This window comes from Ascidiella aspersa, chromosome 3 (assembly GCF_963924565.1).
Source record: "Ascidiella aspersa chromosome 3, kaAscAspe10.2, whole genome shotgun sequence".
Classification (NCBI taxonomy): Eukaryota; Metazoa; Chordata; class Ascidiacea; order Phlebobranchia; family Ascidiidae; genus Ascidiella; species Ascidiella aspersa.
The window spans coordinates 25,779,088-25,793,141 of NC_139449.1; the positions used below are offsets into that span (position 1 = coordinate 25,779,088).

Sequence of the window (14,054 nt, forward strand, 5' to 3'; positions counted from 1 at the left end):
TCATTGCGTAACACTGTCTTTTTCAAACCTTTGAACCACTTGAAGCTAAAATAATAGAGTAAAATGTGAACGCGTATACACGCACAAGTCAAAATATATACATAGGGATTGTCTTCAGAGGAGATTAATCAAAACGAAAAGATTGATCGGGTATAGGTAAATGTTTGAGACAGAAGGTACGCGTTTCTTGACTCGCATTAGGTATTCAGCACTGGGCGAAATACCTCTAACACTAAACAAACAAACTGTCTAATTATAGTATATTGACTGATGGCGGTCTGGTTTTATTCAAAGCGCATTACGAAACATGTTTGCCTTTGCTGACTGTTTGCGCTTTGCGGTTGACACGCTGCTTCCTACTGAAGACGAGACGCTAATTGCCCCCACCACCGCGAGAACACGACCCCACTTCAAAGATTGTGTGCAAAACACGTTTTACATCGCCCCATCTCACCCATGACAAGAGCCCGCCAAGGCCGTACGGGTATGACGCCACGGGCCCGTTTTGGGGTTCTATAACGATGGCTGTAATCCCAGCCACACGAGCAAATGTTGAATAGTAGGTTTGTTCGAAACGCTGACAATGGCATGCTACTATCGTTGTAAGGATTTTCAAACGCAACCTTGAAGAAAATTAGATTGAAAGTCGCGTGTGGCAAGGCTTTACAATACAAACAAGGCAAATTAGTGTTGAACAGCCAGTATATAAAGCTACACTTGAAAGGAGAATTGGTAAAACGAGATTGCAAGCATTTTTGCTGAAAAGGCAAATAATCGTGCCAAAATTTGTGGCAAATTTAACGTAAATCAGATTATTTTGTCGTAAATGCCTATTCCCAGTGCTACAATCGGTTAAATTGTTCCATGTCGACACTGGCCGTCTTCAGTTTCGCTTAAACAGCTGTCAGCTCCTATAGAGTAATGAGGGTAACAGATCCGCACCTGACTTAAGGTATTTGCTGCCGCGAAGATGAAAGTGCGCTGAAAGTAAAACCTTAGACGTAGAAGAAGTGGCCTGATGGCTCGAGCACTTCACCTGACTTCCGGTTCCTGTTCTGCGGATTCGCACTATTAAACGCAAACTGTAATTGCTAACTTCAAGCGGCCCGGCTCGGTACATTTGTCTGTTAAAAGTGTTGGTTATAAGCTGAGCAGATGTCTGTCAACATTCTACAGTAAAGTGCATTCTAGCAGATTTATTTTAGATGATTGATGTTGATTTATTTTTTCTGCCATATAAGATCCTTTTTTAAATCAGTTTTATCTGCTTACTTCCATCTCAATTTTATTGCTTTGTTAACTTTGTTAGAAACACTTTTGTGAAACAAAGCATTATTTATTTCGGCAACTTTTGTACTAATTCAGAGTTTTTTTTAATGTTTCGCAAGAGCACGTTTAGTGACTGTAATATTTATTTCTTTACACCGCTAGATGGAGCGTTCAAGGACTTATCCATCATATGACTTGTGACATCACTTAAAACGCACTGCTTGCAAGTTCAGTAAATCTGTCTATTGTGAATAGCAAGCGAATGCTTCTAAGCAGAATAAGAAGTCTGCAAACGTGATTGGTGTTCTTAAACTGAAACGAATGTTTAAAAACAGTGAAAGTAACACAGCATCTTCACAAAGAATAAGTAATCGTTGGAGCAATACACTGACTCAAACTGTCAAGTACTACAAAAATTGCAACTTATAATGGGAAGGTATTTCGATGAGTCATTTTGGTTTATTGTATTTCTTTTTTATTGTCAGGTTGTTTAAAATTTGGGCGCTGGTCTAGAATCCTACCACAGTTCTAAAATCAACGCATAAAATTTGAGTTAGGGTGCGGGTTATTATATTCTTTGTTTAATAATACTACTTGACCCACCTTAACCAAAACGCTAACCCGCACCCTAACCCAAATGATGTTTCGTTGTGGTAGGATTCAAAATAATACCGCATACCACAACGCCTATTGTTTGAGTTAGAGTGCGGGTTAGCTTTCGGGTGAGGGTGGGTCAAGTAATATTATGTTTATTATTAATAATACCGCTTCACCCACCCTCACCCAAACGCTAACCCGCATTCTAAGCCAAATAATTTGCGTTGTGGTAAGCGGTATTTGAAGAAAAATTTTTTTTTATTAATTTTCACGTACATAAGTGAAAGAGCGCCAACGTTTTATATTGTATTGGAGATTAGCAATCCTTTTTGGACAAAATTAGCCTCTTGTTTTATAAATGATATTAAAGAAATATAGCGTAATCTTGTAATCTAACATATTTACTTAAAACTTGCCATTTTCTTTGGTTCAAATATAAGTATTTAAGTAATTGTGTTATTTACTGGGTTTATTTGGCAGCTTCATTACAAGAAATCGGAGAGTAACTGACGAAATATTAAACAATTAACAAAATACAAAATCAAATAAAAACCTTTATTAAATATTTTTATTCCAGCATGGACCCACATGAAGGATTTAGTGTTGGATCATACAACAAACCATTCTACCAGGGTGTAGATGATGACACAATTGTTGCTGCAGCCTCTGGTGATGCAAAACCAAGAATTCTTATAATGGGACTGAGGAGAAGTGGAAAATCTTCTATTCAGAAAGTTAGTTGTGCTTTTTAATGTAACATAAATGTAGGTAAAGCATAAACGTTGTAGGTTTTCTTTCTTTTCTATTGAACTAACATAATTGGATTGCAATATAGTGAACATCAGGACTGCATTCTATAACTTGTTGCCGCCAAAGATTCCTGCAAAAAATGTTTGCCACCATTTTTTGATATATACACCGGAAATGCTATTATTTGTTGCAACACAGGCTAAATATTGTCACCGGTATGGTTTAGGCAGCATTACATTCTAAACTCTTTGGCGGAAAGGCACTTGAATATTAACGGGGTGAATAAAAGTAGTTTTACCATCTGGATCAGGATTTTCAGTTCTGCTGAACTTTCGTTAAAATCACATTTTAAATGGGTCCTGCAAGCTTGTTCTTTGGTTCAAAGTTCAACTGATAATTTGAAATATGCCGAGTTGGCATTTTGTTGGTTTAAAGAAAGCATCTATCTTAATGCAGTTTCTCATATTTTCCTAATTGTTCTGATTTCTGTAACAGAATTAAATAAATAAATAAAATATGTATTTTTCTCTACTTCTGTTTCAAGGTTGTTTTCCACAAGATGTCGCCAAATGAGACCCTCTTTCTAGAAAGCACTGCAAAAATTTGCAAAGACGACGTTTCAAACAATTCTTTCATAAACTTTCAAATCTGGGACATTCCAGGGCAAATTGATCTTTTTGAGCCGACATTTGACCTTGCCATGATATTCCATGGCACAGGGGCATTGGTTTTTGTTGTAGATGCTCAGGTGATTTATAGGGGAAAAATAGTCATGAATTATGCCAGAAAGCGAATCCTACTGTGTTTTAAAAGTAATTCACGAGTGTTTTGTGAAGCTAAACCAATGTAAAACAACAGGGTTATTATACTTAGATGTTGAAATTTATATACTAGATTTCAATTTCTCAATGTTTGCCAAAAATATTGATCACTAGTTCTAAAACTGTTTTCTTGTGTTTTTTTTCATCAAAATTATATTCTTAACAAGGCATCTATACATAAATATGCCACAAACATAATTTATAGTATTAGAGAATTTTTTTATTTTTCCTCAAACATATTCTTTTAATTTGCTTAATAATTTTCCTTTGTTCAGGATGATTACATGGATGCCTTAACTTGCTTGCACCGAATTGTAGCAAAAGCATACACAGTGAGTATTATCCTCTAATTTTGATCTTTTAAACTTTAACAATAAAATTCCTGATCAGTGGATGCAGCAAGGTGTAATTCTTTGCACTAAAAGGGAGTAATGCATTTTGCTTGTCATCCCACTTGACAGATGTCATAGATTGTTAATGTCATGGCACATAGAATTTATTAACAGACATTGAAATAATATGAAAAGTCATGTAATTGATTGAATTTTGTTAAGGTTAACCCGAATATTCGGTTTGAAATTTTCATCCACAAAGTTGATGGTCTGTCAGACGATCATAAAATCGAGACTCAAAGAGACATTTCGCAAAGAGCAAATGAGGAACTACATGAAGCCGGACTCAATGATTTACATCTGAGGTTTACAATAAAATATAAACAATCTTTTCTCATTCTGTTTTTTTGCCCACCCAAACATGAAACATAAAGAGAAATATATAAAGTGGTTGAAACTAGAAATAAATCGGCCCATGTTACTTTATCATTTAACAATTAATTTAAATATTGATTATCCCGATTTTGTAAACTTGATTGCTTTGTAATTGTGTGAAGTGGTTATTCACATTTAAAACTTGCCATACTTTTACAGCTTTTACCTGACTTCCATTTACGATCATTCCATATTCGAGGCATTCAGCAAAGTAGTACAAAAACTGATCCCTCAACTATCCACCTTAGAAAACCTCCTCAGTATTTTCGTACAAGTGAGTGTTGTCGCCCTAAATGACTTTTTTAAGAAATTTAATTTTCTACAACCTATTGCTTTTTGGTTTTATAAGAGTCCGTTGCTAAAGTGGTCAGTTCGGTCATTTTTATTGCAACTTGTATCTTGCAAACGTATAATTAAAGTAGTTAGGTTAGCAACGTGCATACTGGGATACGGTTCATTTACAATCTATAGAAATAACAGATTTTGATATCTGAGATTATCTGCGTTAGTTTTAACCTGTATTTTACCTGAAACAGCAAACTAATACTATTATTTAAAAAATAGTTGTGCTCTTATTACGCAACGATCACTCCCGAAGAACCAATACAATGTTTAAAGAAGCCAATAATAGCGTTGACAATAGAGATTAAATTACGATATTGGCAATGGTAGTAAAAAAACAATACCTAGGCTAGCAGCAAATTCGACACCTAATTGCATGGAACCTTGAACTTCGAATCCCGCTGTTCATCGCACTTCAACGCAATTTTGTCACCTCGGTAGAACTCGGGCGTCGAGAAGACGTTTCTCTTCGATGTTACGAGCAAGATCTACGTGGCAACCGACGGCTCTCCGGTCGACATGCAATCCTACGAACTATGCTGCGAAATGATTGACGTCATGATCGACATGACCTGCATTTACGGGTACGACCGAGAGAAGATTCGTGCCTCGAGAGTGTAGCATTCGAAACGATCGAATAAACTTGCGGTTCACCACCGTATCTTAAAAATAATAATACTTTGTACATGAAACAACGATTTGTTTTGAGGTCAATATTTTCGTTGAAGTGGATGCTAATTATGAAAAAAAAAATTTTTATCAAAACCTTATAAATTGTAAATTATTTTTTAAACATAGAATTCTGTTGAATTAAAAACCGATTTCGGTTTCGAGCATTGTTTTAGGTCGATTGCAAAAATGTGATGTTTGACATTATAGCGGCCCCAAGACAAGACTTTGCGTGATACTCGATATGTAACCGAGTCAAATATCTGAAAATATTTCCCAACCAAATCACGATTAAATCAATGCATTTGCATTATCACATGAACTTTTCTCCTGTTACAGTGACGAGTCGGAATGCGCGTGTAAACAGGATTCCACTTGCATTATCAAGCTGAACAACTCGAGTATTTTGTACTTGAGGGAAATAACTCGCTTTCTCGTGCTCGTCTGCATTCTGCGGGACGAGTCGTTCACAAAGCGAGGTTAGTAATTTCATTTGAAGTCAATCTGCTTTAGGGTATTCCACGCCACCACTCCCTTAACTGAAGCTTTTATCAAGATGAAAGTTCTCTTAGTAACAGATTGTTTTTGTTGAATCGCATTAGTTTGAATGAAGATTTACCTGCCGAAAAACAGTTTTTCAGCAGATATTTTATGAAAAACTTTGCAGTCCCGTATTTTATTAAATGTTAGGTTTGGAACAGACAGATGTTCGTTGAAATTATTTTTAACGTTGTTTACTTACAGTTTTAATATGGATTTTCTATTGGATTTGGCTTACTTTCTAAATTGTAGTACAACAGTATGTTAGCTTATAGCTTGCAACAAGTATACACAACGTCAATACAAAAATATCATATAAAGTTTGTGGAGGGCACTTCTTGTGCGAATTCCACTGTAAGGAATGCGTAATTAACACTTTTTTTTTGGTCCAGGCATCATCAACTACAACATACTATGCCTGCAGAACGCCATTCACAGCGTGTTCGACGTGCGCAAGCCCAGCAAGCTAAACGGCAAACTGCCGCTGGAAGGCCTGAATAACGTTCAGCAGATGTCGAACTCGGCAAACGCCTAAACAAACGACCTCTCTATCATCATAAGCGTTACATGCTAGTCACTGACCGGCGCTAACGGCGGCGCATTGCACTTAACGTACAGCCATCGCGCCGCTATGAAAGCTTGTAAAAATCGGTGGAAAGGTGTCGAGATGCGCCTGTAAGTCATTTTACTCCAGAGTGACACGGTGCCCTTTGGGTACGAGATTTTCATCACAACTTACTGATTATATAACCTGCGTCCAAATCCATTTGTTCACAGTTTGGAACGCCCTAATTTTTTCACAGAAAAAGTGAAATTATAGCGTCGAAATAAGATCCACGCTCGCAGTATTTAGCAATTCGTCGCGCGCATTCGTACTGATTATTACTCACGCACATCATTAAACGTTACTTGCGCGGCCAACGAGCCTGCTGTTTTGGCATTTTCGTTATATATTTTAAAACGTGTTGTATGCTTGCTGTCGTTAGGAACACGTGTTTAACAAAGGCTGGAAGGGCTACCATGGTCAGCTGTTGATCCTTCCAGGTGACGGCCATTTCTTAAATTCCCTATTTTAACTGTTTACTGCATACTTGCGCAAAAACTAAAACGCTGTCCTTTTTTGAACAGCTTTTTAAGCAGATCGCAAGACATGTGCTTTCTTATATCGTTGTAAGTGTGACACTGTAACTTATTGAAAGAAATTGGGCGAAAACACAAATTAGGTGTTCACAATTTCTTTGTTTTCGATGCGCCAGGTAGTACTTCGAGTTCATATTTAAATCAATAAATTTTCCTACTGATACAGGACTCTATAATCTTGGCCGCAATATATTATGGGTTTTGTAGAAAATGATATTGAATAATAGATTCAATTTCACAACAAACAAATCCGCCAGAATTAGAAACCTTGTTTGTTACTTAGTTTTTAATTGCCCTTTTAAATTAAAAAAAGGTATAAATTGTGATGCAATAACGTTCGGTCTTGCCCACAAGGCTGCTATTAGGGATTATGAATAGGAACCGATGCTCATTTTCCCAATGGTGCCGGATCCTGAAATCTTGTTTACAACATGTTAACTTACCAAAATGACATTATGGTTAACAACATGTTTTAGGGAGCAAATAATTTTGAAGGCTACGACAGCAAAAGTCCTTATGAACTGAAAACCTTCAAAATTTGTGTATTTATTTTAAACTTAACAAAATACAAACAGGTCCACATTTATCATTAGCTTCTTGTTGTTTTTGTGCTTCTCCAATGTTTTTCACTTTATTCAGATTTATTGCAGACCCTCGTTAAATGTGGACTCTGCAATTGCGCAAAAACGCAAATTTTATTGCTCCTATGCCTCGTACTGCTGTACAATGCATGTTAGAGGAAACACTGGGGTTGGCTAAATTGACCCCTTGCAACATCCGTTATCGATTCTCAAAATAATACCGGTTAGAAGCCGGGGTATATGCATAATAGGGCTGTCGCTTTTTTCACTCGTCTACTACTGCATTGTTGACGAAATTCAGAATTTGGGGATATCATGTTTAAATTTTTTTTCACATAAAAGTTTAAGTTGGCAAAAAATATAGTTCTACAGGCTCCCAGTACCACGTTTGGCACGTGGGCCTTTCCAAAGCTGAACCAATTTAAAAATTCCATGCCACATCAACTTTTAAAATTAAGTGCAATGAATAGGCCTACGACTATCACGCGGCCCACAACTACATCATAACACCAAGCTATTCAAAAGTAACTCGCGGCCCAATAAAAATGGCTCTGCGGCCCACAGTTTGCCGACCACTGACCTAAATTCATAAATGTTGACCCAATATTTCTTCATCTTTTTAACTAATTACAAATACTGAAAACAAGTCCATGTGTTCTTAACAATATCTTTAAACTGGATGGAAAATGGTATTATAGGCTTTACTTGCACACCATTTAGGCTTAATTCAAAACTACATCAGGTGGTAGAAAAAACTAAACTGCTCAGTTCGTGAGCACTAAGATTGTTGACAAATTAGTAAGACAGTTTTGAAGTGTCGAACCATACCACAATACTAGCAATACGTTAAATTTGTTAACGTTTGACAAAATTGCAGACACGGCGCACGCAGAAGCTAAAAAAGAAACAAAATCAATCTTGTTCAACGTTAGTAAACATTTAATAGACGAATTTGGTTTGGCTGGATCAAAAAGCCAAAAGTAAAAAATAACCAGAATGCTGATAACGCAGTAATTCTAAAGCACGATGCATCGTTTTATGAGAAGCAGAACATTCGGTGCGGCAGTCAGACAAAGCCTAAAAACAACAAATAACCGGAAAGCGTCTTCTGACGGGAAATAGTTTGTTTTGTTTAGAGTTAGACTGCAAGAAGTTTCAAAAAGGCGAGGTAGACAATGGCGGTAACTTAACATCAAACAAGAAATCACACTAACAAAAGCACTAAAAATGATTCAAACGATGAGCAGCATTAGTCGACGCGATGCTGTGTACTGTGTCACTACACAATTGGGGCAACAATTAATACCAGTAAATGGCGGATTAAACACAGTTATGTTTACACTTGGCGATTGTGATTAAAATATTACCTTACTCCAATCTAGATATACACTGCATAATTTAAAAAACAAATCTGTTTGGTATGCTGTTGCAATAACCTAAGAGTGAAAATTCCTAATATTACGATAAAAAACACGAAAAATGTACGTCCAAACTTCGATTTTAAAGCAATCATAAGTAGATAATAGAAAGTTCATTTTTAGTGATGAACGAAAAAAACAGCACCGAACGTTTTATAAGAATTCCATTAAACCTGCATCGATAAAAAGTCGCAGTTTGGCGAAAGCATAGCAGTTTGCTAGTGCGATTAAATCGCGGCGTTCAGAGCTTGGGAGATTTGAGTGGACTCTGGAAGAGCATCTCGCCGGTTCGTTTGTAGGAGAACTTCTGCTTGCGGCGGCCTTCCTGTGAAGGGGACGGAAGCGGCGCGTTAGGCGACGTGGCGTTGTTTTGCTGCAAAAAAGTGATATCATTAACAAGCATAAAGCTATAGACAAGAATCCGGACCACGTAGCAATTTATTACAGCCCGCGGCTTATTTTTTAAAAAACTTTTTTAATAAAAATTCCCCTTTTTTCGCAATTTTGAAATATTTTATTGAATAAATTAGACATGCGAGACATCCTCACTTATTCCTTACTCTTAAAAGCTTGTCAAAACTAAAATATTTGTAGCTATCTTTAGTTCTTTACAAAGGAATAATACTTCATGGTAGGTGTATTTTTAAGTCCCTTAGACGTGATCCGGCCCGCCAAGACATTTTTGTCTTTCGTGCGGCCCCTTGTCAAAAATAATTGCTCACCCCTGCTATAGACGATACTCTTGTTGATTTGCAATCAGTTGTAGTACATAGGCTTGTAAGAGAAACCATTTCGTGGCCCGTCGTAAAATACTTACGAAGAGCAACATAGCCTTCCAGTAAAAATATTACATCCTAGCACTTTTATATTTCAAGGGTATTAACAACGTTTTTGGACTGTTTTTGGGCTTTGCTGTTATTTTTGTTTACTAAGACGATAATGTTAAGTTCCTCTTGAAAAACCTCTTCGGGCGCTTTTTTCCAAAGAGACAGTACATGGCACTAACAAACTAGAAAAGCCGCAACACAATTACATTATACTGTTAAACAGCAAATTAGCTTTGCATTACCATATATAGTACATGTTATAAAACGTGCACTACCTTCATGTGAGTGCTTCTTTTTAAAATATTCACTCTTGAATAGATGTTTTTATGATCTTCCTCCGTCTTGCTGCTGCTGGGCTGGTTTTCGATGTTGGATAAATTTACCCTAAAATAAATGAGTATAGTGGTCGTATAAGCTTAAGGAAGTAAATGACGCTAGTTTCGGTAATTACACTAGGTAAAATGACAAAACAATTTGCTTTAGATTTATACACTTAAATATTACCTCTTCTCGTCATCTTGAAAGGAGCTTCCAACCATGTGTAGTGGGGAAATGCTACAAAAATCACAGCAATAAATTCTATTTTATTAAAATTGTACCCAGGGTACTACATATAAAAAAACTACCCAGGGTACTTCATATCTCAAGGCTTGTACGAACCATTTGACTGGTTGAAAGTCGCTCAGGGGTGATTTGGCACAAGGTGGATCTAAGGGTCTCAGGGCGGAAAATCTGGAACCACTTAGAAGAAACGTGCGACTTGGGGCAGAACTTGGCCTCACAAAACTGTCCCGTTCTTCTGCACTCAGTTGCGACATTGTTATTCGGGCACCACCAGCATTGATTGTGGTTTTCATTCCTGAAAAAAAATGATTTTGTTAAGAACTGATCTTTTGATTGTGGGTTTATCTTAGTTTTTTTATACTTTGAAAGGCAATCTTGGCTTTGAGTCACTGACACAATCTTTAAAGAAATTAACACATTTTAACTAACCAAACTTTAATAAGAATTATAAGTTTACACTTTACTAGTGACTGGAAAAGTAAACAAAATTCTTTGCAACACACTTCATACTTTATCAAAATTATTCGCTACTAATAGTAAACATCCCAGGTTTTACAGTTATTATATAAATACAAAAGAGATACTTCCTACCAGTAGATGGACTTGCGTCCACATTGGGTATATTTTGTGAAAAAGGGCTGTTGTTCATCATGTTTAGAGTGGTTTCAGATAACATGCTAAACTGACTGGATTCATCCACAATGTCTTGTTGTATTTCCGAACCGGCATTCTGCATGGTGAGATCAAGACCAAATTCATCTGCAACAGATTTACTCAGATGAGTCAAGCGTCAAAATCTCAAAAGAGACACTTCCACTAAAACCTTTAACTGTGATATACACACAACTCTTAATAAAAAATCTAAATTTTTGCTTTAGCATTGGGCCTGTATTTAACTTTCAACATGGGTATTTATTTTATTTTAACTTACTTTCAAACTCAAATGAGCTCATTGTATTATCTTCCTTGGAAATGTTTTCATCAAACTGAAGCCTCCTGCTAAAGGAACTCTTTGATTCCACTTCATTTTTTAAGGGAGAGGGAACAGGTACGGTGAAACCATCAACTGTGTAATCATAACTTTCAAAATGATCTCCCGATGCCATCAAAGAGTCACTGTCCACATTTAATGTTGTTATGGATTGTCTACTGTCATCAGTATCTTGTGTGATGGAACTGGGGGTGTTTATGGTTAGTTGATTAAATTTACTTGAAGGTGTTGTGTTAGGCAAAGAGGTCTGAAAGGCTTGTTTAATTAGGTCAGTGCCAGTTTCACTTGTACTTAATATGGACTTGAGGATAGGATTTTCATTGCATAGTGTAGTTGGTATAGTTGATTTTTCTACATTGGTAGCGAGTTCATATTTTCCTTTTAAGGCAGTGAGTTCATTTTCAAGTTCCTCTGTATATCGATCATTCTTCTGTAATGCTTTCTGGAGCTGAGTGACTTGTTTTTCGGCTGCCTCAAGACGTGACTGTAAGGTAGCAACAGTCAGTCGCCCAAATCTAAAGAGTATAATATGTTATCTGTTTGTCTATATAAATCTTAAAAACAAAAAAGTCAATTAAAAAAATACTTCATTGGTGATCTTGTTGAGATTTCTTCTTTTATTCGCCGATTTTCTATAGTTAAATCATGATTTTCCTTTGCTATAACAGTATTAATCTAAAATAAAATCAGATGTTAAATTTTTAAGCAGAACCACTGTTCATTTTAAAGTTATGTAATATCAAGAAAGGTTGTTAAATAGTTTTTATTTACTCCTCTAAAATATATAAATTACCTTTTTAACATCAGAAAGCTCTTTTTTCGTCTTTCCGAATGTCTTTGTAGCATCTTGCAACTTTTTGGTGAGATTTAGCATCAGATCGACATCTTTTTTGCTGCTACACTGACTACACTTTTCACACTGATTTATCACATCAGGTGAAGTTGAGGTGGTAGGTGTGACAGCAATTTGAACTTTCAATGCATTTATTTCTCTTTTATGCATTTCAACAGAATTCTCCAAACCAAAGATGACATCCTAAAAAAACAAATCTAGTGTTACAATAGATTAAAAATCTTAAGAAAAATACTGAAATGCAAAGAAAAAAAAACGATTTTTGAACAACACAAAAGGAAACAGACGATTGTTCAGTTGTAAAATACTACATTACACTGAACATCAAAAACATATAATTTATTACCTCATACTCCTTTCGTATCAAATCGTATCTTGTTCTTCTTAACTCCCTTGCAATTGTGCTACTGACAGCAGTTTCAGCTGTGTTGGGTAGATTTCCACCTAGCAGAAATGCAACATGATTAAAAGTTAATAAATTAATTATTTTGTATGTTACTTGGTCATAGCGGCTGATTCAAAGGGAGGGGGGAGCACATGGCCATGGCCGCCAAACTGTGTTTTTTCTATGTTAACTACGCAAATTAGTTTTCATGCTTCGAGCGAATCTAAATTATATTTATAGAATATCTTAGCCCATTTTAATTAAATTGTTTTTGCCCAAAGGCGCCATGTGTCTCATTGCACCTTCAAAAAAGAAAGATTTGGTAATTTAAACAATAGGTGTTCATTCGCTTTGCCAAAGCCGATAGCATACTTATGTTGCTTTTCTATTGAAATTTAACGTAGCATCAGAATTGAAAGTTACACCTATCCAATCTAAAACTAATAAATCAAGTAAACTTTGTTGTGTTCTTCAGGTTACTTTTTATAACATTATGTTTAGACATTACTTTGTGGCGTCACATTTTAACAGAACTTTGTAACTTCACATTGTGATGTCATCTCTGAAAAAAAATCTTTTCCCCTCCCACCAAACGAAAATCCTAGATCTGTGGCTACTTGGTCGTACCAATGATTGCTCTCAAGGGGCTCTGTGATGTTATTTCTACACGGCAAGTTGGGCATTGGTTGTTCCTGTCAAGCCAAGCATTCATGCACACACTGCAGAAGACATGGTGGTTGCTGCAGGTGACAGGCTCCTTTACCTACAACATGAACAAAGTATTAGCAACAAACAAATATTTACTTCTGGTGTTTATGCTGTGCAATGAAACGTTGAAAAAAAAAAAAAAAGTTTGAGGGGGAGGCCAAGAATTCCTGATAGGCTTTGCAAAAGGCAGAAATTAAGTTAATGTAGTGAGCTATTTTGCTGAACCAAAACACTAGATTGCCTGGGGATTTATTTATAAAACGATAATGTAAGTCGAATAAGTTGTAAAATGCGAAAATTATGACATGGATAACGCTGAAAAAACAACGTGGGGGTTCATGTTTCCCGCGTAAAGCAATTTTTTTGCTGACGGCAACGTTTTAAGGGCTTCACTGTAACATGCAAGCAAAACGAGATTTAACGAATTGCAACTTAAACACGATATAAACACTATACACGGAAAATTAGGAATCATTATACGCGTGTTATGAGTAAACAAAAAAATATTTTTTTACGTAAAAAAATATTTTGTGTCATAAATGACTCGAAACATTTTTTTTAAACAAAATTTTAATAAAAAATTACCTTGCCAAGGCAAATTTGACAAGAAATAGGCAAAGTAAAGGACACAGAAGAACGCAGCTCCTTCCCGCCAGACATCTCAAAACTAGCGTACTATGATCTGTTACGTCACAATGAAGTGAAACGCTTCATCGCGCATCGCACGAGACTATTGTTTACTTTTTATCCTTTCTAAACTTTTTATTGGAAAAATTCTAAATTTTACGTTAAACGTGCATCACTAAAAATGGTATTTATTTTAGAGCATAAA

General features: G+C 36.1%; 2 protein-coding genes across 2 annotated transcripts; one reads left to right on the forward strand and one right to left on the reverse strand.

Annotated features, from left to right (window-relative positions):
* Positions 1-1,477: 1,477 nt before the first annotated feature.
* Positions 1,478-7,075, forward strand: LOC146161146 (ras-related GTP-binding protein C-like). The gene is made up of 9 exons (XM_083386152.1): positions 1,478-1,705; positions 2,444-2,600; positions 3,161-3,364; positions 3,713-3,769; positions 3,992-4,134; positions 4,364-4,478; positions 4,988-5,130; positions 5,555-5,694; positions 6,148-7,075. The coding sequence occupies exons 1-9, from the start codon at positions 1,698-1,700 to the stop codon at positions 6,288-6,290; spliced, it is 1,110 nt and encodes a 369-aa protein (XP_083242278.1). The 5' UTR covers positions 1,478-1,697; the 3' UTR covers positions 6,291-7,075.
* A 1,357-nt stretch (positions 7,076-8,432) lies between these two features.
* LOC146161147 (uncharacterized) lies at positions 8,433-13,882 on the reverse strand. Its single transcript, XM_083384765.1, has 11 exons — positions 13,808-13,882; positions 13,142-13,277; positions 12,476-12,573; positions 12,070-12,312; positions 11,863-11,951; positions 11,217-11,791; positions 10,877-11,044; positions 10,382-10,580; positions 10,226-10,276; positions 9,997-10,105; positions 8,433-9,267 (listed from the first exon to the last, which is right to left on the reverse strand). The coding sequence occupies exons 1-11, from the start codon at positions 13,880-13,882 to the stop codon at positions 9,136-9,138; spliced, it is 1,875 nt and encodes a 624-aa protein (XP_083240891.1). The 3' UTR covers positions 8,433-9,135.
* Positions 13,883-14,054: the final 172 nt, after the last annotated feature.

Bases quoted from the DNA above. Each gene is read 5' to 3' on its own strand.
- LOC146161147 (XM_083384765.1), bottom strand. From the start codon at position 13,882: ATGTCTGGCGGGAAGGAGCTGCGTTCTTCTGTGTCCTTTACTTTGCCT. The intron at 12,574-13,141 runs GTACGACCAAGT...CATTTCTGCTAG, and splicing joins CCCCTTGAGAGCAATCATTG to GTGGAAATCTACCCAACACA. The intron at 11,045-11,216 runs GTAAGTTAAAAT...AATCTGTTGCAG, and splicing joins GAGCTCATTTGAGTTTGAAA to ATGAATTTGGTCTTGATCTC.
- LOC146161146 (XM_083386152.1), top strand. The intron at 3,365-3,712 runs GTGATTTATAGG...TCCTTTGTTCAG, and splicing joins TTTTTGTTGTAGATGCTCAG to GATGATTACATGGATGCCTT. The intron at 4,479-4,987 runs GTGAGTGTTGTC...TCACCTCGGTAG, and splicing joins TCCTCAGTATTTTCGTACAA to AACTCGGGCGTCGAGAAGAC.